Source organism: Scomber scombrus, chromosome 3, assembly GCF_963691925.1.
Source record: "Scomber scombrus chromosome 3, fScoSco1.1, whole genome shotgun sequence".
Classification (NCBI taxonomy): Eukaryota; Metazoa; Chordata; class Actinopteri; order Scombriformes; family Scombridae; genus Scomber; species Scomber scombrus.
Window position 1 is genome coordinate 28,707,725 of NC_084972.1, and position 27,646 is coordinate 28,735,370.

At 39.4% G+C, this 27,646-nt stretch overlaps 2 protein-coding genes across 2 annotated transcripts in view; one reads left to right on the forward strand and one right to left on the reverse strand.

Annotated features, from left to right (window-relative positions):
- cenpp (centromere protein P) overlaps nt 1-27,646 on the forward strand; it is a 110,286-nt gene that overhangs the window by 74,668 nt on the left and 7,972 nt on the right. The gene's annotated exons all lie outside the window — the stretch shown is intronic.
- ecm2 (extracellular matrix protein 2, female organ and adipocyte specific) lies at nt 169-25,933 on the reverse strand. Its single transcript, XM_062415677.1, has 12 exons — nt 25,864-25,933; nt 20,236-20,367; nt 19,366-19,527; nt 14,583-14,771; nt 10,898-11,662; nt 9,502-9,617; nt 9,241-9,376; nt 7,881-8,038; nt 6,436-6,575; nt 6,169-6,281; nt 4,384-4,597; nt 169-1,977 (listed from the first exon to the last, which is right to left on the reverse strand). Exons 2-12 carry the CDS (start codon nt 20,363-20,365, stop codon nt 1,809-1,811), a joined length of 2,292 nt encoding a protein of 763 aa, XP_062271661.1. The 5' UTR covers nt 20,366-20,367; nt 25,864-25,933; the 3' UTR covers nt 169-1,808.

Sequence of the window (27,646 nt, forward strand, 5' to 3'; positions counted from 1 at the left end):
TTAACTGACTTAAATATCCACAATCCACACCCCTGCTCAAACATCAAGGCTGTAATCTCTAAGCTGTAGAAACCTTCTTCAGTTCACTCTCCAGCCGACGTTGACTTATTAATACATAACAGTACGGTTACACAGGTTGATAGTTGTAGCTTAAACATAGACCTAGGGTTTCTGTGTTGAAGAATACTGAGGAGACAATTTATAGAAAGCTCTGAAATGTGAATTTACAGTGAGGAAATATAACTGGAAAAAGTGGTTAATTCCACATCTCAGCTCTATTTTGCAAGGATAGTTTTTAGAGAGACCTTACTGTCAAAGGCATTTGTTTGAGTGTTTCCTCAGACCACCTAGTCCACATGGCCATATTCATCCCCATGAAATTATAGCAGGGACTTAGCTTGATTTATATTATAGGCTACCTCAGAGCTGATGTACGCCTCCTCAAAAGTATAACTACTCTTAAGGGCTACAGTGGCGATGGAGATAACATCTGTTGAGCAGAAGAGTGGTGATTGGCTACTTGTGTTTTTTTCCTACAAGTTTCTGACTGAGATTGTTGATAATAGAGACAATGAGGCTCAGATATCTTTTCCTGTTCAAGAACATCTAGCAAAGACATCTCCAATGCAAACCCTCTGCTCACTGTGATCCCTGCTCAGCAGTGAATGAAACAACATGAACACAGTGGCTGCAGGTAAAAGTCTCCTGTTCAGTAATGGGAAAAGGTGAGGTCGAAAATTACCTGAATGTAACTCCATTGTCACTGTATATCACCAAGTAAAAATAAACCGTTACTGTGGGGCAGATAATTAAAGCACAATACAACCCAATCACATTTGATACATCTGTGAAGTATTGTGGGGCCAATGGCGCCAACAATTAGTGAAATCCAACACTGATCTGTAAAACAAAACTGAACTGTACTCCCATTAACACTTTGCCTCAAGCATACATGTAAATCCAGTTTTAACTTTAGAAGAGGAAGTTACCATCTTGTTTCTGCCGAGTTAAGACATAAAGAATGTAAAAGATGGTGGAAATGAGCAGACGTTTCGTTAAATCTTCTCTGTCTTTCATCTATTAGAGGAATGAACTCTCCAGCAGTGCTTGCTTTAACTTAATCCTTTAACGGGCCCTTAATCTTTAGCACAAGGAGCTTGAAGGATGTGTCACACGTGATCTCACTTCCCGCATTTCTTTTCCATGTCCGAGTTCTTATGAAAGAAGCCATTGGAAGAAACTGAGAAATGGAACATGAAGGTGCTGAGGTTATTAAAAGTAATGTGTCAGGCTTGTGGTCTCACTTCATAGAATTCTTTCCATTTCTTTATTAGCGTTTTTTTATTTTACTGTGAATGGTGCAGGGGCTCTTTCCATTTTAACATTTATCTATGAGACAGATGACTTTTGTTTAAAAGTCTGAAGGTGTTCTGTCATCTTGATACAAGTTACAGGTGGGCCAGGTGAAAGCAAAACAACTTAGCAGGACCTAAAATATTGAATAAGAGCCAGAAAAGAAAAGTAATCTAGCATGCAGCTCTTGCAGGTTCAGTCCAAGGTTATGAAAGGAGAGTACATTCCCGTAAGACAAAAACATCAGCAGTAACTGTGTTAAATTCCTTTTTTTCCCATGTTCAACCTGCACACTTCTGTCAAATGTCCTTATCATTGTGGGTATTATTTAAGTTTCAACATGATGCATTAAAGGAAGATACTGGATACAGGAGAGATTTATCTTGGTATTTTTCTCTATGTTTATGGGGGTTAAAGGTGTGTCTTTTGGTTTTGTGGATTTGTGTGGACTCCGGTCACTTGGTTCTCTGAGGTTTTAAGACGACACTGGAAGAGGAGCGTACACAGGAAAAGGCTCTCGGTGAGACCTTTTGAGGGTCGATGTAGTTGTTCTCCAGCCTCAGGGCCACCAGAGTGGAGTCTCCGCTGTGGTTTGCGTCACAGATGCCTTCGTCAGGGATGCTCCTGGTAGACAAAGCATCAGATCGCAGTTAGATAACTTTTTTCTAGGACTACAACTGCAAAGGTTTTCAAAATTTTTACAAAAATATACGAAATACTTGGTCTATAAAATATCAGAAAATGGTGAAAAATGGCCATCACAATTTCCTAAAGCTCAGTGTGATTTCTTTAGAATAGATGTTTTGTGCAGCCAACAGTATAAAAAGATATAATAGATAAAAAACAGTGTAACAGTATAAAAGTAGAACAACAATGCCAAATACCACTATTATACAGATGATACACCATTGTAAATCTCCTCACCCTCTACCACACTGATTGGCAGCATATACCGGTAGGTCAAACTGGTTAGCATGTTAGGCTAACGGCCGTCAGCTGTGTGACTTTATATCTGAGTTATGAAGTCTTTCAGAGCACACAAACACCGTAAACACACCTGTCACCTGCCCAGCATGGTACTTTTAAACTGGAGACACCATTAGCCGCACCTTATTTTTATACAGTCTATGGGTTACACATAGCACATCACAACTATGCTAACGATGTTAGCTCTGCTAATTAGCTGTGATCTGTCACGTCTCTTTATGTTGGAGCCTCTGTGTGAAATGCTTTGAGGTACTGAAATTTGGCTCCAATTGATCTAACATCAATAACATGAAGTAATGATCTCAGTGCCCTAATTTGCAAATTAAACTATAGGCTGACATGCGTAACCAGTATGCGTAATCATTAACGATTAACCGATGACATCCCTATTGTTATAATTTTCAATTCGTTCTTCAACTACTAGTCTCAGCCCCCCATTACCATTTTTTTTACTATGTGTTTACACAGAATGTAAAGCCAATTTTAGACGCAGCCCAGTTGTATACATTTTCCCTGAACTCCATCCTACTGTTTCCCACATCCATAGCTCCTTCTCCTCAGTTACCTTTTTTTCTTCTCGTATTTTCTGTTTCATTTCTCAGTTTTATTTATTCTTTCTGACCTTTTTTTGGCTATTCAGAATGTAAACTCTGTTTTACTTAAGCAGACAAAAAACAAACAAATATGTTTACACATTCTTACAATGAATTTGTTTATTTGTCCCTTAATGTGTATTTGATTTCCACACAGGGAAATTTTAAAACTAAATATCGTGTAACACTACTTTCTCAGCTTCCAATTTCTTATTCTTTGATTTATTTGTCTTTTACTGTTTTGGTTATTGTTATTGCTTGTACTGTATTCATATGTTAAAATAATTACCAGTACTTGCTTGGAGGCTGGTTACAATTTCCCATCTCAGGTGTCATCCTTCTTGGTGGTTAAGATGGAGCATTGTATAAGATTTAAATTGTTATATTACTTTTATGTAAACACCACAATCTAGGCTAACTGCGTGTATCGTGCATGGACCTGTGAGTGATTAATGAGGTGATTCAGGGTGACTCCCAGGTGGAAACATGAATCAGCTTGTTTTGTTTCCTGTCGTCAAGACGACTCTCCGTCCAGTGAACTTCCATCTTTTATATTATCTGGCAGGCTGTGATGAATGAGTCAATCGTCTGGTCAGGTTCTGGTCTGTTGTAAGGCTTTCTTAAAGGCTCATTGAGCTCTGTCTTTAATCACCTGGTTTTATTATTTTATGTTAATGGCCTCCATTTGTTTTCTATGATTTGGGTTTTGTGTTTGTAGCTCGAGAAATACATTTCTTTTTTCATTATGCTTTAAGGTATGCTATGCATGTGTATGGGTTTGTCAGTTGAGGTTTGTAAATATACAGCATTCAAAGTCTCCTCGTCTCAATGAGCGAGCGAGAGAGAGAGAAGTAGCGGTTGTTGTGCGAGCTAGAGAGCAAATGAAGCGAGTGAGCGGCGCCTGCAAGAACAGATGCGTGAATCAGATGATTAAAATGTTATTTTCTGATTTTGAATGGCAGTTACGTTCTAAAGCACCAATAAACACATCCACACCTCCGCACAACCCTGCACGAAGGTGCTACATTGCCAGATTTTGTATGAATGCTGAGCTTTATCCTGTCAGAGAGCAGAGTGGAGCAGAGGAGAGCGACAGAGACAGTGATGTAACCTTATTACACTACGAGTCCTGACCTCACGCTCCATGTGTTTTTATTGGTTGGGAACTACACACCCACTGCCCTGAGGTTGATGGCCCAAAACATCCCGAACACAGCAAAATAATAAGAAAAGACAGGCAGAGGGCAGAGTCTCTGCAGATAAATACACCGCCAAACACTTCTAGTGGGTCTTAAGTGATGATTAAGGGGGATTTCTTTTGTTTGAGTCTATACATTGTTTTTAGGAAAATCCACTTTTAAATATATGAAAACATACCGAAACATATAATTGACACTGCTAATATATCTGGTAAATGCCTCAAAGGAATGTCTTCTTGGTGGCTTCATACCTGATATTGTTATTGTTTAGTCTGAGGAAGTGTAAGTTGGTCATCTCGTTGATGCCAGAGGGCACAGAAACCAGCTGGTTGTGATCCAGACACATTTCCACCATAGAGTTGTACGAGCCGAAGAACGACTCTGGTTCAATTCCCTCACCATCCAGTTTGTTGTAGGAGAGGTAGAGGTACTCTATACCAGGATCCATGTGGGCGAAGACGTAACCTGTGGATGTGTTGAAAGACACAATGTAACTATGGAAGACCATGACCTTGTTTTTGTAGTGTACAAGGGCTGAAACTAATGATTATTCTCATTATTGATTCATGAGTATGTTTGCAAAATATAGAATACTGAAAATACTGCTAACAAATTACCACAATTAACAGTCTTAACCCCAAATAAATTCAATTTACAATTATATAAAATATTGGAGCAAATCTTCAACAGTGGAAAAGCTGGAATCCGATTATTGTACAATTATTGTAGTTTTTGGTTGAAAAACAACTGAAAAATACGATTGTCATAATTTTTGTTGATTGAATTTCTGTCCGTCAACTTACCAATTAACTGACGAACCACTTGGGCACAGCAGTTGACTTTTAATTTTAAATACTTTTAAATTATCCACATTTAAAAATGTGACCCTGACTAATAGCCCTTTTGCACTTGGCAGAACCTGGGGCCTCCCATATCCCGAACTTTTAAGAACCATGTGATGCTTTGGTCAATTTTATTTCTTAGGTTTTCACTGAATCTTAAATTGGCGGGACATTTCAGGAATACATAAATAAAGAGGTGACAGGGAACCAATTATACTCTGTTACACAGCTATGTCAATTAGGTGTTTTTTCTTGGTGAATTAAATAAGCTATTATAGGACAGACAACAATGACGGTGCTGATACTGTTACAGATTTTCTCTCACTTTTGCACAAATATGAAATATAAGTTTCAAGAGCAACAGAATCAAAGTCCCTGCTCTGGCTGCACTCAGCACACAAAACCACTTTTTTAGGTTTGTTCTGCTGCTGTGCTGTGATAATTTATTTTCCAATAATCTTGTTTGATCTTTTTATTTTCCCTGCACCATTTGGCTGTGTGTTCTATGCCTATTTCTGCCAGCTGCTTGGAAATCTGTTGCTTCACCTGATTTCAAACTGCTGACTTCAGGTTTCTCTGACTGGCCTCCACAAATACTAATGAGGAATTGAACATGTTGGTTAGTCAAACTAGCATTCTCCATTATTCTTGGTTTTTTTAAGCGTCGGTTGTCCCATTCTGGACAGGTGTAGCTGTTGTGCTTGTTGAAGTAGTCTACCTTGTGACATTACATCAGCTCATCCAATCATGATAGACACTACTGCCAGTTATGACCTCCTCCTAAGTGCCTAAGTTTAGTTGCAGGAGCTCATTCCCAAAGCAGTCAGAAAACTGCGTGAACGAAAGCAAAACCTGTGACATGAGTACATGGTACATTACATTTCATTAGTCCCTACAGTGGAAAATGGCTATTAGTATCCTATTAACTGTCTCTTGATGTACTGATGGGCTCACAGCACAATAGCTCTGCTACTTATTTATAGACCATTTGTTTTGAAATGTATCACCTACGTTATCAATTTAGAGCTCTTTTCAAGCTCTTGATAATACAGTAGTGTGCTATTCTTAGATTTTCTGTGGCCTTAAATATCATTGAGGAAGTCCTCCAAGATTCGTACTAATCTACCAACAGTTACACCCTCCCATCTGCAAGTGTGTTTGTCAGCCAAGTGTTCATCAATACTTTCCACCTACCAGGTATCCTCTCTATCTTATTTCCCACCAGCACTAGGTGGACCAGAGATTTGGGTAGGTAAGACGGAACCAGGTAAAGGTCATTATGTGAAAGGTCAATGGACTCCAGATTTCTGCAGAGAAGGAGCAAGTTGTTAGGTTAGGAGGGATTTGTAAAGAAATACAAATGAGAGAACAAAACTGACTGACTGTCCTTGATGATAGCTGATTGGAGAATAACTGAACAGAACATCATAGTTGATGGTGACAGTGTTCTTTTTGTCTGACCTGTGGTTGATCCAGGCCAAAGGAGCAATCCTGGTTTCGTCCAGCCTGTTGTGCCTAAGAGAAACCACGTTCAGACTCAGTGTCTGATTGAAAACTGTCTCTGAGATTTCCTCAATCAAATTGTTCTCCAAGTGCAGTTCCTGAAAGACACAGACATCATTAGGGTCGGAAACTACTTCATTGGTGGAAACTCATGAAGAATTACTGGAATTTATTGCCATTGTGATAAGGCAAGTGGGGGGTTTTTCAAGTTTGCCATTAAACGGTGGTGTTAACTGGGTGATTTTGATTTAGATCTTGGCAGGCAAGTCTGTGGTTTGTTGGGACTGTTTCAGGTTATAAATGCCTTGTTCCACCCCAAAACTGAATTCACATTGGTTTTACCTACAGTCTGTTAAAACTGGAAAACTTTGGATATTGACAAGTGACTGTGTCTGATAAATCTGGAAATCCCAGAGCTAATTAGTCAAGAATAAATGTTAAAGGTAGTTCACAATTTTCAGGACTAATAACAAGAAAATGTGTAATTTTGGATTTGCAGACTCTTTCTAGAAAACGTTCCAAAGTCAAGACATGCAGTTGGTTTTAAGGTGGATTTACAGCAGCAGTATGTCGCTGGTGTTCTGCAGAGTTTGCGGTTAACCAGTGGCCATAATTACAGGTTTAGTTGACTGGTTTCCCACAGGTAGGAGCAGAGTTTACTCAGTGGACCAGTCTCAAACATCAGAGCCGAAAAGGAAATACTGATGCATCAGCAAACCTACATTCAGACTGCAGTTAGCTGTCCAGAAGGACTCTGACTCTGCCTCATAGATTTAATTGAAATCAGTATGTTGTTGTCAGGCGTATTGATTTATTTATTGAGACTCTAGATTTTTGCATCTGTTTTTGCCCATTGTTGTCCAAAAAGTCAATTTAGCTGCTTAGAGCCTCCAGGTTCCTAAGGCTCCACTTTCATTAACTGTCCACAGTGCCTGTCACCACTGTCTATAATAGAATAGATATCGTCAACCAGGGTGGAAAATTGTCTTCGGCTCACCAAATCATGCAGGCTTTGGTTTTTATCAGCCCGCCAGGAAACAATCTTTTGATGACAGAATCAGAGCAGCAGTAAGCATTACCCTTCTGAAATTGGTGGAGGCTTCAGCACAAAGTCTGTGAATAGTTTTAGGGTTTTTTGGGGAGTGTTCACAATGAGGCCTTTGAAGTCATTGGATCATTAGGGGTTGAGCCATGATGACTTGTTTCAGCAAGGTCATTTTTTGTAGTGACACCACCATGCAACAAGCTATGGTTGACTACAGTTTTTTCACCCAGTAAAGAGTATCATGGCTTTGACTTTTATAAAGATTGTCAGAGGTCTGGCTATGTGAGGTATCCCAGTGTGAGGAATGACAGGGTTAAGAACTGGAGAGATAATTATGTAAATAGATATGACTTCATACCAGCAGTGAACTGGGAAGGCCCTGTGGTATGGTGCGGAAGTGGTTTCTACCCAGTCTGAGGTAGGAGAGCTCGATGAGGGGCCTGAAGGCCAGAGGATCTACATATCCCTCACTCAGCAAATTTCCCTCCAACTCCAGAATCACAAGGCTGCTCAGACCTTTAAGATTTAAAAAAAAAAAACATAAGGTCATTATCTGTCAGCTGGAATTATGGAATTGATATCAGCACCACGCAGAAACATTCATTAAACCTTAACAGTCAAACAGTTACCACAAAACAGGACAACAAATTCTAATTTCATTATGATAACATGCATTTATAACATTAGTTTGAAACATTAGAGGTTACCAAAAAGTAGGGCTGAAAAATCAGTGGCTACAGCTCTGTGCAGAGTCAAAGCTTAGTGTTGGTGCACATCACCGATGATCCCCAAGTAGCAGGAAAGTGCCAGATTGGATTAGGAAATTAATAGACTAGATAGCATATAACAAGAGAGATAATTTGTGCATTAAGTAATTCAAAAGAAGATTGCAGTCCTGTGGAGAAGAAGATAAGTAAGAACCTGACAGTCATGATGGGTTTGGACACGGTCCATCGTGAGTCTCTTACATGGTACAAAGTTAACCTTCAAGGTTCATTTCTGGGCTTGGAAACACCAACTTAAAATTTAAAAAAATCTCCACACAGGATCAAATTTACTTTTTGTTTCCAGGCCCTTCAACTAAAGGTAAAGGGTAAAACTGGTTGAACTTCAGACAAAACTGTGAGGCATACTATCCGAGCAGTTCCCCAAGTAGCATAGCCACACATACTGGCTTCTTTCCCCTCTCCAGAGGAAAATATTGACTCATAGTGGTGCAAAGTAATTGTGCTGCTGATCACGTGTAGAGGGTCCAATTGTTTATACATTGAAATTGAACAAGGGCAATTTTCTCACCTCTAAGTTACATAATGAATGATGTCAAGCATTGAGAGGTGGAGTTTTCAGTCAGCAAATGATAATCATAGTGGATGAAATGGCACCAGTAACTGCCAACTTTAGTCTGACTGTAGTTAATTCACATTTTTTCAATGAGCTGGCCAAACTGTAATGTTATAAGTTAATGTCTCTGCATGCTGGTGTTTGAACTGCTTTTGGCCAAAAAGGCTTTCCTGGGGATAGACACAATACTGCAAAAGTCGGGTGACTCAACTTTGGCTTCCCCAAGCAATGAATATAGTGTTGAGTCTTTCTTTAGGTAAACAGTCTAGGTGGTCATATCATGTCACTTTGAGACAAGTATTTGGTAGCGCATTGTGTGTAAATGACTTGACAGCTGGTAAAGTATTATGTGAAATTAAAGCTTAGCATTGCAATACCTTGGAAGCTTGTTTTGTGTATCCTTCTCATGTTGTTCTCACTGATCTTCAGTTCCTGTAGTGTGGGTGGGAGGTTAGAGGGCACGTCTTCTAGAAGATTCCCATCCAGGTATAGACGCGACAGCATCTTCAGACCCTGGGACACACACAAACACATATACACACATAGATACTGGTCATACTGACAGGTATTTGAAGAAGATGTGAGAGTAAAGTTTGTTCTGAAGGACTGCAGTGATATAGTGTGTCAGTATGTCTTACTTTGAAGGCTTTACTATCAATGCCAGAAGAAGTGAGTTTGTTTTTCTTGAGGTTGATCCATTCCAGGTTGGGGATGCCGTTGAAGGCTTCTGCTGGGATGCTGCTGATGTTGTTGCCTGTAGATATAGATCAGTTTCAGTCAGTTTACAGGAGACTTGGCAGGCTTTCTGTAATAGCAGTGTGTTTTTGTATGTCTGTATGTATTTTCAATTTGGTGATTGTGTTTCTTGGTCTTGTGTTTTATTTATTTGCATAATTTGTTCCTAAATGTACGATATAGGACTGAGTTCCAGTAGCTGGTTCCACTTTTTAAATTCAAGTTGCAGGTTGATGAAATTCTCAGATTTGCTGATCTGCAAGTCTAACAAATTCTTACTGAATCTTTAGTCTCCCCTCACAATGTACAAAACATTCAGGTAACATTTTCTCATTGTTAGCCAGCAAGGACCGTCTCTTTCGACAGTTTAAATTACATAACTTGCTGCAGGTTTTATCAGCTTTAATTAATTAACGTTAATTATCTAAAGTCAACATCCAACATTGGCTGTTTTATGTTCAATGTGCTCCCTACTGAGTCTTCTCTGGTAAAACAATCAGCTGATCACATCACGTTAGTCTCTGGGGTCAGAATCTCATTCATTTCATATAATTTAAAGAAGAGAATAAAACTAGAACATTTTGATTTGAGTACAGCCCTTCTGCAAACTTAAACCAACAATGCATGGATCCTTTTACCAAGTATTGTTTGTGTATCCAAAACCTGATGTATTGTATTCCTCTGTGCCGTAGAGCTCCATTTCTGTCTAAAACTGTTCTCCATTACAGTGAACACACACTGTGGTTTATGTTGACTCAATCTCACATACACTTTCCTGCTGCTCACTGGAGCGGCAAATGTATATTAATTCACCGCTGCAAATGATCCCTAACAAATGCATTACTTCCTCTTGTTTAAGTAAAGTTTGATTAAAAACTACAGTGCCCAGCCGTTTTAGGATTAGAAATAACTGAGCCTTGGGGTTTGGGGCCACAGACAGGATAGGAAAGTCAGAGAGTACTGGGAGATGTATAAATAAAAACATTATTGGTTTGGGGATGCGTGGGATTTGTTGATAATAAGAAAAATATAGAGTAATGCCATATTTATCCGTTAAACTATTCAACTCAATGGCTGCAAATTATAACCTCCAGCATTTGGAGGAAGTAGCTAATGAAATATAAAGTGCTCAGAATTAAGTACAGATCTAAACTGAATCTTTTTGAAACCTAAATAGATTTGGTACTGGATTCAGATTTGGTAAAATGCTTCTTAACCTCAACAGCACAGCGATGAATGTTTGTGGTGATAACTATTCTTCAGTAACTGTGTTTGGACTTTGGCTCCGTGTTGACTCACCCTCCAGACTGAGAGACTTGAGCTCAGGGATGGACAGAGCAGGGAAGTAAGTGAGTTTGGCGTTTTCACATGTCACCGTGACGTCAGAGATGTCACAGCCAGGAGGGAGGCTTCTCCTGTTCTGTACCACCACCCTCTCCTCCCCTTCTTCCTCCTCCTCCTCCTCCTCCTCCTCCTCCAGCTCGTCCTCTGTTGTAACAGGAGGTCTTGGAATTGGAGCAGGGAGATCTGGTTCTTCAGGTTCTTTTGGGAGCATCTGAAACACGTCTCCTCTTAGCCAAACCTCCTCCTGCTCCTCCTCCTCTTCTGCTAGACCAAGTAGCTCTTCCCTCAGCCTCTCCTCCAGCCTCCTCCTTTCCTCCTCTTGCTTCCTTTCCTTTTCCCTCACTTCTCTCTCAAAATCTTTTCGCTTCCTGTCCTCCTCCTCCTGTCTCCTTACCTCCTCCTGCCTCCTCCTCTCCTGTTCCTCCTGCTGCCTCCTCCACACCTCCTCCTCTTTCTCTACCTGCCGCCTCAGTGCCTCCTGTTCCTCCCTTCTCCTCTCCTCCACTATCCTGCGCTGTTTCTCCGCCTGCTCCTTCCTCTGCTTCCTCTTCTTCTTCTTGGCGTCATCCTTCTTCCTCAGACGCTCCTCTTCCTGACGGTGCTCCTCTTCCTCACGCCACAGGATCCGCTGAATATCCTCGGGGGTCAGTGGGGTCGTAGGCTTGATGGGGTCACTGGGAACTGGGGAATCACCAGAGAAGTCAAGGCTGAGGTCGGGGTCTGGGGTGGGTGTAGGATGGTGAGGGGGGAACCAATCACAGGGCAGGAGGCGGACAAGAGGAGAGGTGACAGTATAGAAAGAAGGAATAAAGGATGGTGGATTGAAAGGTAGAGACAGATAGGAGATGAAAGAGCAAAAAGAAGAAGAGGAAAAGGAAAAACTGAAAGGAAATGGAACAGGATAGAGATGGTGGATGACAGACAGACACACACAGACGGACAGACAGACAGATACGATTGTTTGTTAGTGTCGTAGACAGACAGACTGGTACAAGACCTGCTTGTTGAAGCTACAGAGCAGACTGCTGCTGTAGACCAGTCTGGACCAGATCCCACTGAACTAAACATGTATGACATCAGTCTTTTTGTGTTTGCTGAATCTAAATTTGACTTATCTAAATTTGTGTTTCATGATGACAAATAGAATTGTATTAAGTATTGTATTATGTATCCTTCCAATTATTACTGCATTACTCTGTTGCTATGGTGATTTGGGACTACCCAGAGATCACCTGTCAATAAAACTATGACAAGACTTTTACCTTTTCTCTCTTAGATTACTATCAGTAATTTCCGTTGGTGGCTATCTTCTGTTTGACTATTCAGACATCGCACATACCAAATAATATCTGTTAGGGAAGAAGGAGCTACTGAGCAATTTTCATAAACTATGTAGTTTGAGTTGCTGTCAAATTGTGGCAAACAATCCAATACTAGTGTAAATATTTTAGACTAATCTCAGCTCACTTGTCAAACACTAATGCTGTTTTATACTCATTAAACTACGTGCCAACTGGAAGATCCAACTCATACGACATGAAGAAGTCAAAAACACACTTGACTTTGTCTTGCAGCACTAAGATTTTGTTAAGTTGTAGACATAAGTGTTTTTCAAAAATTTTCATTGGTTTGCCAGACTTTTTTCCTGCTTTCTTGAGACTCTGACTCCCACCCACAAAGCTCTTGATTGGTTTGGTTATTTTTCCAACCAACAACAACCATCAATGAGCATCTGATCAGTTTTAATCAGTGAAAAAATGTAAGCAGTGATTCAGAGGTCTGTAATCAAACTAATGCTAACTAGTTAGCAACATTTCACCGTTACCATAAAGATGACATGGGGGAATCTAATTTAAAATGGAAACTTTTTGTGTGACTCTGTCTAAGCTCATTTACATCAATGTGATTTATTGGACCACCACTTTTCTTCTGAGTTGAAACAACCTTATTTGTCTGCATAATATGCAGACAAACAGTCTGCATATTATGTTATTTTCCTTTTCATTAAACTCCACAGATACATACATGTTTCTACTAAGTTAATCTGTTTGAATCCACATACATGAAATGAATAAGTCATTGATAAAATGACTTTAAGAGGATTTCTCCTATTTCACCTCCATACATGCTGATAATGACAATGCAGTGTATGACTGTGAGTTTTTTACTGTCAATTCAACTACTTTTTGTTTCATAATTTCACAGAGGTTATATAGACAAGTTTCTGGTTTACTGTAGAGGATGCATGCACAGCAGGGAGGTAGAAAACACAGACTCAGTCTCATAATCATTTATATGGAGACTATCTTAGTATTTTGCATTAAGCAATTTCCTTGAAACCAGTAAAATTATTGTTTAGAGATCTTTAGTTGTTCATAGACGTCTGTCAGCTCTGGCCAACATTATAACACATTGAATCCCAGGTAAAAGCAGTAACTAGCGAAAGTGATAATGCTAACCCAGACAACACAAAGTTAGCTTTTTCGGGAGTTAGATATTAAATGATAGTTCCTGTTGTTTGCCTAAAAAATGTACGAGAAAGATGCCAGATATCTTACAAAACGTATTAGATGATTGCAGTGTACACAGGAAAAACGTGACTCATACTCCTCTCACCAAGTTGTACAATGAAACTTAAACGCACGAGCATTGTTCATAGAGACGAACATATGTTTGCATTACTCATTAAAAAGCCACAAGCACGCAGTAACAATGTGAGCTGTCAGACCATAAAACACGCAGTTTTTCCTCAACAATTCTGCACAAAACGTTCTACCACCTTATTGAAATCCAGAGCTCTTACCAGATGACTAGATGCTAATTGCTATTTGCTATTGCTATAACAATTTCCACCCATTACTTTTGCCATTTATGCTGTTTATGGCACAACAACAACTCCTTATGTTGACCTGCCCATAAAATCTCACTGGTTTGTTTTCTCACTCCAGCATATGCACACATCACACAGTAATGTTGCCCAGAAACTCGTCCATACACTTTTGTATTTGTTGTAGATTCAGTTGTTCATGCAGTCTTTATTTTGATGAGATTGAATTGACAGTAAAGTGAAACTAAACCTGGAAAACAACATGTGGTATCCCCCTACAGCCATGTTAAAACTGTCACAACATGTGAAGCACTGACCCAAAATGTGTTAACCACATTTTTAAAAGCCATGATGGGAACGATAAGCAACATGCTGAGACCTCAGAGATGAACAACAACTGTTTAGTTGTATTTCTTCCAGAAAACAACTGAAAGGAATACACATTACAATAAATAATCAAAGAGTTTCACCTCAAAATGAGACTTCTTCTGTTAACATCTGTTAAAATTATCTCTGACTCACAACACATGTTGACTGGTGAGAAAGTTAGGAGCTTTAGGAGTTAGGACTGTGCTCAATGGTAACAATCATGGTCACAGAAGCTGTGACTATTTTTAATGATTGAATGTATTTTAAATGCAAAATACATTTAAATCCTAGAGCTTGTTCTTTACATTAAAGTGAGGGCTATTTTTACTCAGGTAAAACACTTGGAATTAAACCCTTTTAAATATTGTTCTTGATCAGAAACGTTGCTCATCTCTGTTGCCTCTTGATGTTGCACCATGGCGTTGCCACATGTTGTGTTTCTACCTGACTCCATGCAGACGGGACAGCACTCCCCAACAGGAGTGAAGGGGAAGTGGCAGTGCGTTATGGGACAGGTGACCTCATCACAAACCACCCGCCCTCCGGTACACAGACAGGTCACACACGGCTTTGGAGACCAGACGGCCTGGTCGAACATGGTCAGACCCTGGTACACACACTGGCCCTGCTTACCTGAAATAACACAGACACATTACAGTCGGTCCAGTAATACAAAATAGGTCAAAATCATAGATAGATAGATAGATAGATAGATAGATAGATAGATAGATAGATAGATAGATAGATAGATAGATAGATAGATAGATAGATAGATAGATAGATAGATAGATAGATAGATAGATAGATACTTTATTCATCCCCTTGGGCAAATTCCGATATCCAGTAACTCACACATGCATAAATACATATATAGCATTAACAGATCACACAGTGGCAATGGGCTGGAGTATGAAGGGATTAAAAGTAATTTGGCAATTGTGTAATTAAATAAATAGTGGACAGTGAATGCAAATGTATAGTTTATTAAGCTTCTCAGCGGCAGACTCACAAAGAGTTGCACAAACAAACAGACATTAAAATTTTATGGCACAACTGTGCACGAAGTCTGCACAGACCCTCGTGAACATGGACAGATGGCAAAATGTACAACATTTGTGACTGTGCAGATGCCAGCAGTATAATTTAAGCCTAATTAAACCAGTAACACGGTACAGTTTACAAGTTTTGGGTGAAAGTGTATTGTGCAGCAGTGAATAGGACAACAGGGAAATTAATGTTGAATGCTGTCAAGTGTTTGTTCAACAGCTCAGTGACATAAAAATGGCCAACCACAGTTCTGTTTATTCTACACATCTAGCTGTCTCTGGACAACTAACTGCCTTTTTACACCTTTTTATTTTGCACTTTCATTCATTTATTCAACAGCTAACAGTGTAGAGACAGACAGAAAACCAGGGAAGAGAGAGGAGTATGACATGCAACAAAGGTTCCTGGCTCAAAGTGTACCAGAGCCATTGTGGTCATATATCCTCATTCAGCAGTTCTTTCAATTGTACGATGTTTTAAAGTCATAGATGTGTGTCGTCGGTTTTCAAACATATTCATTAGTCTGCTGGACTTTCTGTCTACTTTCTAAACATTCATAATTCCCCATTTAAAGCCATAATTAGCTGTTTTCCAACTGGTGAAACAGCTGTCAATGAGGACAGACTGATTTGAAGCCCGGGATGGATTGGGGATGTGGGCGTCAGTCAGATGTCTAAAGCAGAACCCTGAGGGTAACACCTCCAGCCATATATGTCGACCCCTGTCATCCTCCTCAGCAGCAGCAGCATCAAGAGTACACCCTCCTGCAGTAATTGCTGTGTGCGTCTAGTCTAACCTAAAGCCTGTACTTTACCATCAGAACCACACAAAGCAATGATTTGTAGCATTTCCACTCCTCCCTATGCATTAAATCCACCTTTCAACATCCGACCTGGGACAGGACCAGGCCGTGACTGGCAGTGAGTCAGTTGGAAAGACTGTAAACCACTATGACACACCAGAAAGACACTCTTTGTGTCTGTTTTAAGTCCGTCCTGTCATCTATCCTTTCTAATGGTATGCTCTTTGTTACGTCTATAGGAACACAGGTAGTTAAGAGGCTTTGGTTATTTCTCTTAAGTACTGTGTCTCTTTTGTCGCTTACTGTGAGCAGTGTGACTGTCACCCTGTCATCTGGAGATGGAGCACTCATACTTTAGAGCTTTTCTTTTCTCTTTAAAATAGTGTCTTGCTGTCATTGAATCAGTGTCATTCTGGTAAATTGTAGGGTTTAGTTTTAATAATCCAGCAACTATCTGAGTTGACTGTGGCACTATCATTATAATAAATACATACTTTCATGTGTTTTTACTAGCAGTGAAACATAAATTAATTTTCTATCAATCAATGAGACTGACAAGTTTCGGTAATTAATTAAACATTTTTCAAGTAAGATCAGCTTGTCTCTGTTCTATGATACTGAAAACTGAGCATCTTTTGGTTTTGGATTGTTGGTCAGACAAAACAAGACATTTGAAGTTGACACCCTTGGCTCTGCAAAACTAGGAAGTCCTCAAAGTCTGGAGATTTTTTTTGTTATCTTTTGTTCACAAATTAGATGAAAGTAACCTGATATCGTCATTATTTTGTGGAAAAGACATTTTAAACTGGCTGTGATACAAAAAGTTAGCATATAGAGAAGATTCAGTAAAGGCTGATGAAAACCAGCAAATGATGATGTATGTTGCAGGCATTAAAGGAGAAATATGTAACACTGACAGCAAGCGTTTAAAATGGGTACTGCAGTCCAATTTTAAAATATTGAAGAGAGTTTTTTTCCCCCATCCCCTCAAAGATCACACAGTTTCTAGCTGCAGCACACTGTGTTTTCATGCCAATGTTTCATATCTGGCAACCTGAGGTGTTGAAATGTGCGTCAACCTGATCTTACAGAAATACATGAAATGAGCATGACCTCTTAACACTGTATTACATGATGGTGGTACGTAATGTGTTAAAATGACATGCCAGCACCATGATTACATCAAATGGCTAGTTGGCAGAATCACACAGGCCAAAACAAAAACAGACACTGCGCACCGGGATGGAAATTTCAAAGGAGAACCTACTAGCTGTAGCATTATAGTCATAGAAACCTGTATTTCAACTTAGCACGTTTACTTAATCTCTGATAACATGTCATAGTTGTTTTATGAGTTAGTACTGTACATATATTACATATTGGTCCTTTAAGGCAATGGCACAGTGTAACAGGGTTACAGAAGAGTTAATATCCATTTACATTATTTCATTTTTAGGGGCTTCTTCAAAATAATCAGATGAAAACACAGACTGACTGCATTTTCTTTACAGAACATTTTGGAAATGTACCAAAGAATGTTACGATGTAAATGTGCCTCTTAACTCATAATAAGTTGTATTGTTATATATAACTTAATAGGTTATATTATTGAGTAGTAATCTGAACTCACGGTCAACTGACTAGCTTTTTCTGCGATCGCCTGTAAAATGAACCATCTCCATGACAGTAAAGCAAACTCCACCCACAGATGAAGACTGTGAAATGAGGTTGAAAGCTCCAGAAAAAAAGTTTTTTTCTATTGTCTCCAAGATGAGGAATAGACTTCACTCTGTAACATTGACAAAAGGGATTGGTTGCCATGATGACCGAGCAGCCATTTTGCAATAGAAAGCTCATGGATTGAAGTCAGAGTTTTTGGTCGTTTTGGTCCAACATCTGTGACTTTCTGTTTCTGTAAACTGCAATCTGATCTGTTTGGTTGTTACATTACAGTCGGTTTGTGTTTGCTTGTCTGAACACAGAGCCATGTTCTCACATCCCCAAACAGCAGCGAAAAAAGAACCAAACAGATAATATCAACATGGAAAAAATGTCCCTCTCCAGCTCCCAAAAACAAACCGTCACCACCACCTTCCCTTATAATTACATAATACCGACTTTATTGTTTCAAACTGAGTGGCTTACACGTAGCTTTGAGGTCTCTTTAGAGTCTCTTTCCTCATCTCCATGTGGGACTTTCAGCTCTTTTCCCACAGATGGTTTTCCCTTCTGTAAATGATGTAGGAATGTGATGATTTGTCGTTAAATTACTGAGCTGTAATAACAGGCAGCTTCATTATGAGAACGAGATGAAGCCTCGGAGCTCTCTGACCGAATTCATACATCAACTTTGATTGAAAAGTCCTGTTTTTAATTAGTTGAAGGTTTTGTTTCTATCTTTTTACGATTTTACTCACAATAAAACTCAGTTATGTAATGTACCACTTTAAAGTTATAAATGCAAATAAATACATTCCACCTGTTTCCATGTTGGTTTATACATAAAAAATATAATGTAATGCTCAAAGCTGCTCTGGGAACATTAACAGAGAAATGAGGACACTGACCTAATTAATGAGATTATAATGAAATTTGGCAAATGTCCTTTTGAAATTAGCAGTGACGTAGAGGAATATATTAAAAACACGGAGCAGTGAGTCCTACTTGGAAAAAACATTATGTCAGGAGGCAGTATGGTGTTTTTTTTTCCATGTCTCTAATGTGGGAACTTTCTCTAGAAATGTTTAAGAAACCATTAAGTGACCTGTATCAGATCAGGTGCTTCTAATGACACTGAACTGTGATTGGGAGTTGATGGCCCCATTAAACTGGGTTAAAGACTAGAAGACTAGACTAGAACTAGAAGTTAGTGGTCTTAATAAGTGGTTGTTAAACTGGGAAAGCATTTAATTGCACTCAAACCTGAGTTACAGCTGTGCTACTCATATCAATAACCTAAGCTACAGCTGAGGAGTTACTGGTCTCACTAACCGAGGTTAATGCTGCGTTCACGTCTTATTGAAGTTGTTGTAATTACGAGATTCAAGCTTGTTGCATTATTAGCGTTCACACAACTTCCACATCTTAATTACAACTGGGAAACTCTGACTTTTCTGAAAGCTCTAATATATTTGACCTGATGCTTCATATTTTGGAAGTGAAATCTATCAAATAGGGACACCTCACGCCAGCCATAGTCTGTCATTGGGGATAATTAAAGACAGAGTTAATGGATAGAGTTTTATTTCGTCAATACAAGTCCGTAGTCTCATCATGTTGAGTTGTAAGCTTTTTCACACATTCACGCACACATGAACTACTGGCTGAGTTACTGGTGTCACTAAACTGGGTAATAGCCGAGTTAATAATGTCACTGACCTGGGATGACGTTGTAGGTGGAGTACTGTTCTTCTATGTTTTTGTAGGACTTCAGGAGCAAAGTGTTTCCTTGGTTTTGTCCAGGCTCCAATGGGATGCTGGGACCAGGAACCAGCCTGATCCTCGGAGGTCTAGTGTGCCCTGCTCTGGCCCGCCCATGACCTGCAGCACATGGTCATATTAATGTTCATACACATCTATCGAGAAACTTCTTAAGTGAAGACAGAAGTATCCAGAGCCAATAGATTCTAGTATAATCAGTTTACAGGAATGTTTTAAGCTGATTTTTTTTAAGTAAAATCGTAAATTCTATTAATTCTTCACTTTAGACAAAGTTTAAAGCATTCCCATGCTTGTCACGATGTCTGAATCATCATCTTATGAAAAAATTACTTTCAGCACAAACAGATATCAAACAGTCACATATAATAACCACAGCAGGTGGCCCAAGATACTCCCCTGAGGGACTCCACATGTTATAAGTTGAACTGCTTACATCATAAAACATCAGCTTTGGATTATAATAAGAAGATGTTAGGACAGACCTGAAACCTGGCAACCCCACAATGAGCTCAGGACTTTAAAATGCTGTTTGACGTTACCATAGTTACCACCAACACTAACAACCGTCTTCTTTTTACATTTCTATTTCTACACCTGTTCAATAAAGACGATAAACCATGTAAATAATAAAATGTTAAGGTTATTGGAGGCTTGCGGTTTACCCGTTCTTCCAGTCTTTGTGCTAAGCTAGGCTAAAGGCATCCTGGACCCATTTCTGTACTGAACACCAAGACATTAAACACTCTTCTTCTCTGACTGTGCGGTGGCGAACAACTCTCAAAGTTCTCCTTCAAAAAGCAGTCTTACCCATTCCGTCCTTCTTCCTCGTCCCTCGGCGAGCCTCTCCATCCTGGTTGCGAGGTCTCCTGGTCTGGGCATCTGAGACGGTCAGGACCAGCAGCAGCCACAGACTGGCCACCAACAGCCACCACCTCATCCCTGTAGAGCAACACAGATCAGGTTCAGGTCACCTCAAAGGAACCTTTACCTCCACTTAGGGCTTTATAAGCTCGATACGATACCTCTCTAGGCACTGATATCAAAATATAAACATGTTTTTCTACAAATCCTTTTTTTCCATTGAACAAAAGAGGCCACAGTGCTGTTGATAAATGTAATCTTAACACTTTTTAGCATTCAGTGATATAGTCTGTACCCAAACCAGCCCCGGGATTCACTCAGCAATTCTCCAGCAGGTTAATAGGATGCTCCAAAGACTAGAAACAAAACAAATGAAAACCAGATAATTCTCCCAATACCCATGGTTGGAAATCAAAAAGTCAAAAACACCGGAGCGCCCAAGTGGCCAATCGAGGACGCTTGTTTCACGTCGTTCCCCATCTCACTCTCTCCCGTCATTTCCTGTCATGTGTCCATTGTCAACTCTCGATAAAGGCAGAAAATGCCCCCAAAAATATGACGGAAATCATAAAAAGAAACACATTTTTGATATTAGTTATAACATAAATCAGCCGCTAAAATGAAACGAAGAAAACAGACAGATTTTTCCACACAGACAAAATAAACTGTTAAAAGACAGAAGTTTTTACCTGCAGCTGCTTCTGAGACTAAAGGAGGTTTCAGTGCTGCTGCTGGCCCTCATATAGCTCACTGCTGGGGTCCTAATGGCCAGTTCCCTCTGTGTGTGTGTGTGTGTGTGTGTGTGTGTGTGTGTGTGTGTGTGTGTGTGTGTGTGTGTGTGTGTGTGTGTGTGTGTGTGTGTGTGTGTGTGTGTGTGTGTGTGTGTGTGTGTGTGTGTGTGTGTGTGTGTGTGTGTGTAATGACTAGTCTATACACAGCAGTCCTGTCATTATTAAAGCAGAGATCTGATGTTAACACACACCTTCACACCTGATAGTTTTGTCTTCTGTCTGATTCACATGTGAATGGAGCCAATTGAACAGGATAACAGTAATAATTTTGTTGTAGCTCTGTCGTGTTGCATGGTGGGAGTTGTTGCTGGTATTAAATCATAAGAGCCTCCAATTTTTTTGGATGGAGCCCAGACAAGCCTGAGTGTCTTGTTATAAATATTTAGTTTTGTTCGTTTTTGGGATTAAAAGCTTTAAACAGTCATATATTTACTGCAGGTTTGTGGAGCTTTTTAGCTGTTTGTAGCGTTAAAGATATTTTTTCTCTTAGGACTTGGTAAAGACCTTTGGACCCAAACACAACTCCAATGGGACGATAATGTTGCTCTGTAGGCAGCTACTACTTTTTGAAGTAATAATAAGAAAAGATGTTTTACTTTACTTGTTCTCCAAAGTGACCAAATAAACAGTTAATGCAGCTTTACCATTTGTCACATTGATCAAAGATACGTCAATATAACTTTTAACCTAGTTTCAGGATAATGTTTTAGACCTGTTAGCCTGCTACAACATGATCTGATTACATTCTGTTACATTTCTATATTTTTCTATCATATTGTACGCAGCAGGAGTTTTGTCACATGTAGCTCCTCTGTTACCATCAGAAGCACTCCAGAAATATCCAAACAGACTCTATTTACCATTTTTATTGAGTTTCACTTTCAGAGCACATTTCAGTGTGAAAGTCTGGATCTTGTGTCAGGTCCCGATTCTGAGCTCAGACCTTCAAATTAAATGAAAACATGAAAAATAATCCACATCACACATTCATAACTGGACTCAGATCAGTTATTTGTGGTGCTTAAATCAGCCAGAAATTAAAACTCACTGTAATTCAGCTCCAGTTGGATCACATCAACACTGGCCTAAACACACCTGAAGTGCAGGAGATGTTTTAGTGACATGTTACCAATTCTTTTCTCATTTTGATTTTACATATTAAAACCTTTAAGGAAAATACTACATAAATGGGTGCAAACTTTTGTCTCACTTGTAGTCCCTTTAGGTGATTTATCCAGGTGTTTGTATTATTTAATCAATCATTTGTAGCCATCTAACTTGACTAATTGTTGTAACTTTGCTGCCGAAGTGCAAAAGTTCTTCTCCCAGACATTTTCTGGACTGAAGGAGAGTCAAAACTGATTTTCTATGAAGCTCAGGTAAAAGGAAAACAAAGATGGACTGTAGCAAGAGTCACATATATGAGGCAGAGATTAAATAACGTGCATTGAAATGGCATATTGATTCTTATCCAAATGTTTTTAAATGAGACGTTTAAATGAAGCCTGAGATAAAAAATAAAAAAAGTATCCACTACAGGACAGGATATTAGAATTTAAGCCCTTCATGATTTTAATAAAGTTTTATTAGCATTTTAAAAACTACAGCTCCCATGAAGTGCATATTACGTCATGGTGACTCCCTAATTCATGATGCCCGCCCACGCTCTCTAGTAATCATTCACATTTTCTTCCTGGATGAGGACAAAACTTAAGTCTGCAGCTCCACAGTCTGGAGGTCTGAACACACAGTCAGTCAACTATGAGACCCTCCCAGCTCAGCTCAGCACCGACCAATAGGAAGCCAGAATGCAACGCTCTGCCGAGAGACAAAGACAGACAAAGAGAGAGAGAGAGAGAGAGAGAGAGAGAGAGATCTATGTGTGTTCAGAGGAAAGAAAAGCGGAGGGAGGGGAGAGAGATGGAAAATATTTAGCAGTTCTGTTCTTTCTGGATGAGCAGGCTCAGACGGAGAGACTTCCAGCAGGAACAGCAGAGGATAAAAATAACTTCTGTGTGTGTGTGTGTGTGTGTGTGTCTAGTTTAATGAAACCCACACAGTGTTAAAGCTTCCTTTTAATATTCACTTATTAACTGGAAATAGTTAAATTGTTTCAGAGTGATTTTTTATTTCTTCCACCACAGTGTGACTTCAGACAACATTCACTCTTTGTACTTTTCAGTAAAAAAAGGATCCAAAATTCCAGCTGCAGCCAATAAATGACATTTTCATCACTGAAGTTTCACTTAATGCAGCTCTGTAGTTGTTATTAGTATTTAAAATGTTCTCCTTCCACGTCTTCACCAATTTTTCTCTCTGAAATGTCAGAAAATAGTGAAAAACGATGCCTTCAAATGTCTTGTTTTTCAAGATTAACTGTACAAAACCGCAAAGAAATTCAGTTAACAGTTATATAAAGCAGAAAAACTTGACAACTTGACAAGTTTATCCAAACAAAGGGGGACTTTTTTTTGCTTTTCAAATTACCTCCACAAGTAGCTGATAATTATACGTGTTTCCTTTGCTTTCCCAGCAATTACTTTCTCAAATTATGTAATTTCCTAAAATGACAGCATTGAGTTTTTCTCCTTATGAAACAATTGGATTTAATATTGTTTGATTTTGTACTGAGATATGTGGGTTTACTTCAGGTTTTAAGCATAAGACACAATATAGTGCTTTCTTTTGATGTAAACTTCTACAGAAAAGATTAGCTTCTCTTTCTCTGGTATCTGTAAAACCATGCATGAGATAATTATTGACCACTTTGTAGTTTTTTAGTTTGTTCCACTGCAGCATTGTGATCTTCTATTTGTCTAGAATCTTGTTTCATCTTTTTATTTTTTCCTGCTCTGTTTGTCTCTGTGTTGAATCTTCTGTTCCACCTTTTGGTCTCTGGTAATTCAGTCCAGCTCCCTCTGAGTGTTTCTATCAACATATACAAGTGACAGCCTAAACATGTCAGTTCTTAATTTTCTGAAGGTTGTTCTGCTCCACGCAGATGCACTAGTAAAATAGCGTTTACTGTTGTTATGTCCTCAGGGTTGTGATGTAACATCACATCTGCCTGACCAATCGCATTCAACATCACTCGCATGCAGTGTCACTTCCTGAGCAGTGCACGTATTCAGTCCCAGGAACTCGTCCTCAGAGTGGGCAGAGAACAGTGGAAACAAAATAAAAGAACTAGAGACAATAAATACATAATAATTTTAGTACATGACGTTAAGTTCCTGCAGTAGAAAAGAACCCTGACAGACCAAGCTGACCTCAAAGAAGCAGCACCGACAGAAAGCGACTGACAGACTAGACCTGCCTTATGTCTTTTAAGTCACTATAAACACAAAGAGAAGTCTGCAGCTGACGACCAACATGAACTGTACAATCTGCACTTGTAAGAGTGGAAAGAACTAGTAAGTACACCGAAGACTTCCTGATCCAAAAACTAGTTATTCCAATACCAATACGAGTATCAGCAAGTATGTAAGTCCATGCACCGGTTTGGGATCATGTAATTTATGAATAAACATTGAAGTAGGTTCACAACTGGATAAAACAGTAATTTTGTAGTGGCTGCACAGTAAGCTGAGCTGTGCAACGACTGGCTGCTACTGTTTTAGAGCAGCAAAGAAGCACTGATCCCCGGTAAGTAGTGTAATGTTAGCAAAATGTCAGCAATTTGGCAAAATTATATACTGGAAATGCCCATCAGTAAAAAGGCAGCATGTGCAGTATGCTAGGCTTTAGTTTAGAGGTAGTGTTGCCAATTTCAACACCAGTAATCTTATAAAACACTTGAAGATGCATCGTGGGAAAGATGGCTATCGTAATCACATGGTATCGGGTTGGTACTCGGTATCAGCCGATATTCAAGTTCAGGTATCGGATGTAGTAAAAATGGTATCCATCCCATCCAAACACCAAACCAACTAACCTGTCATTTTCACACCACTGTAGGATTTGCTGCCCAACGCAAGTCGATTTGGTAACATAAAGCTTCAGGTCTCGGGTTGGGTTCGTGTCTCAGATTTGGCGGTACCAGTCAGGTTCAGTCGGGTCAGGTCTTAAAGATGCAGGATTAGGTCTCAGTTGTAGGCTTGTGCAGAACTCTTATCTACTGTGAATCTGCTTCGACAGTCTCGTTATATTCTTGGAGTATAAACTGAATAAAAGTAGTTTTTCGTTGCTTTTCTAAATACCAAGTCTTGTGGTAGTGTTACTGTTGAATGAGCTCATTATTTTCTGCTCTGCTTTCTCTGTATTTAACCTGATAATTGAAAAATTAGTGTGCACTGGTGAAACCAAAGCAGGAAAAATAACAGCTTAAATGAAAACCAGGACCTTTCAGCATTAAAAAAAAAGGCAAAACCAGGATTAAGATGGTCTGACTCATTTTGTTAAAACACTCCCTGAATGTCCTCTCAACATGGCATGAATCAGTGACCAGAGGGGGAATCTGAGGAGGACTGTATCTAAAACCAGGAAGTGTACAGTCGTGGACGTGTATCTTAAAAATTAAAGAATCTGGTTTCTTTCAGTCATTCTGGTTCAGATCCAGGCTACATTTTAAGTGGATGAGTCATTCTCAGGTTGTGATAACATCCTGTAAGCTTTTTCTAAACTTTTGGACCAGTGAAGAAGATCATCTACAACAAAAACCTTCTGCAGCTACTGAAACAACTGTTTACAAATCAGCAGAGGACAGACAGACAGACGGAAAGAGAGAGAGACAGATGGGAGGAGCTGAGGACGGACAGACAGACAGACATTAACTCTACATTACCAGAAGTTTGAAGGCGGCTGGAGGTCTTGAAGCCAAATTCTTCCACCCCTCTTTTCTCCTCCTCTGGTTCTGCAGGAGCTCCAGGAGAGAAGTTCGTGTGTGAGACGCTCTGTGATGACACTGTATAAGTGTGTGTGTGTGTGTGTGTATGTGTGTGTGTGTGTGTGAGTGTGTGTGAGTGTGTTTCTCGATGTGTCCCAGAGCGTTGAGCTGCTATTGTGTAGAGCAGAGCAGGCTAATAGAGCTGTGATGGAAAGCCGCTGAGACAAGAGTGAAAGTGAGAGAGAGAGAAAGAGAGAGAGAGAGAGAGAGAGAGAGAGAGAGAGAGAGAGAGAGAGTGTGTAATAAACAGAGAGAGAGAGAGAGACAGGTCTGACATGTGTCTTCCTGTGTGGGAGAGGTCAATGCCAACATGCTGCCGGATATCAGAGAAATAGATCAAAGCAGACAGACAGAAGTTTAATACTTGCATGTTAAGCAGTGAAAAGAACAAAAACTACAAAAAAAAGCTGATAGAAACAGTCTGAAACATGAAAACAGGTCCAGTTTTGTGGTGAAAATAACAGGAACGTCTCTGAAGGAGAAGAGTCAACAGCTGCATGTAGGACAGAGGTCAGAGGTCACATAAGACCAAACATCCCATCTCAGTGTTGACTAGAAAGACCTCAGAGCGCAGATCGAGGAAAAATCCTAAATGTACCTAAAGCTTAAAGTACATGACAATGAAAATCTGCTTGACTGTAATCTGAGTAAATAACAGAGAATTTTTATAAAAGAAGAAAAAAAATTATACTGTCACCACATTATAATGACAGCAATAAAGTGACCAGATATAAACATTTGAGCGGTCATTTTACCACAGTATTTAATTACAAACGTCTGCTACAGTTAAACTGAACATACTTCATATTTCCAGAAGGTTTCTTTGTTCGCCTCGGCCTCACAGAGGATACAGTATTTATGTCCTGTGTTTAAATGGCTGAATAACAGTAAATTTTAACTTGATCTTAAAGTTAAACAAGAATAAAATCATTAGCTCGACTAGAACGTTTTCACATCCCAGAAATGAAGGTGAAATAACAGCTGAGAGATGCTTGTGTCTATACATGTATGCAGAGTGTAGCATCCTCACATGTAAACGTCTCCTCTGACTTTTAATAGACATAAAAACCTCTTAGCATTAAGATCAGTATTAAGATAAGTTAAACCTGAGGCTCAGACTGCTGAAAGTTGATTTAACATCAACATGAATCCATATAAATGACAGCAGCTGTGCAGTGGGGTCAACCATATTAACATTTTAAAAAAGAGACAGAAAGAGGAAGTTGTGTTGTTGTTTTTTTGAGCATTTTTTTTGCCTTTATTTGAAAGTAGCTGGCATAGAGGCCGACAGAAAACTGGAGGATAGAGAGGGAATGACATTCAGCAAAGGTTCCTCGCTGGAGTCGAACCAGGGACGCTGGCATGTGCGGTAACCACTTGGCTACCGCAGCGCTCCAGGAAGTTGTTTTCTTAATTTACGAGCGCACGTGCTGCAAATTAGCATTCCCTATAAACACTCTGACACTTGCATCGGACAGTTGTTTTAGCCTCTTGATGTATACTGTAACTGTCCCTATTAAATTAACCATAATAATACAATTAAAGACACCAAACTCATCAGCTGTAGTGATGTCAGGTGCCTCAATCTGCTTTTAATGCAGCCAAACTGATTTAATGTGTTTTCAGCAACAGTTAAAAGTGTGAACGCACTTACTCATTGAAGTGAATGTGAAGTTATGTT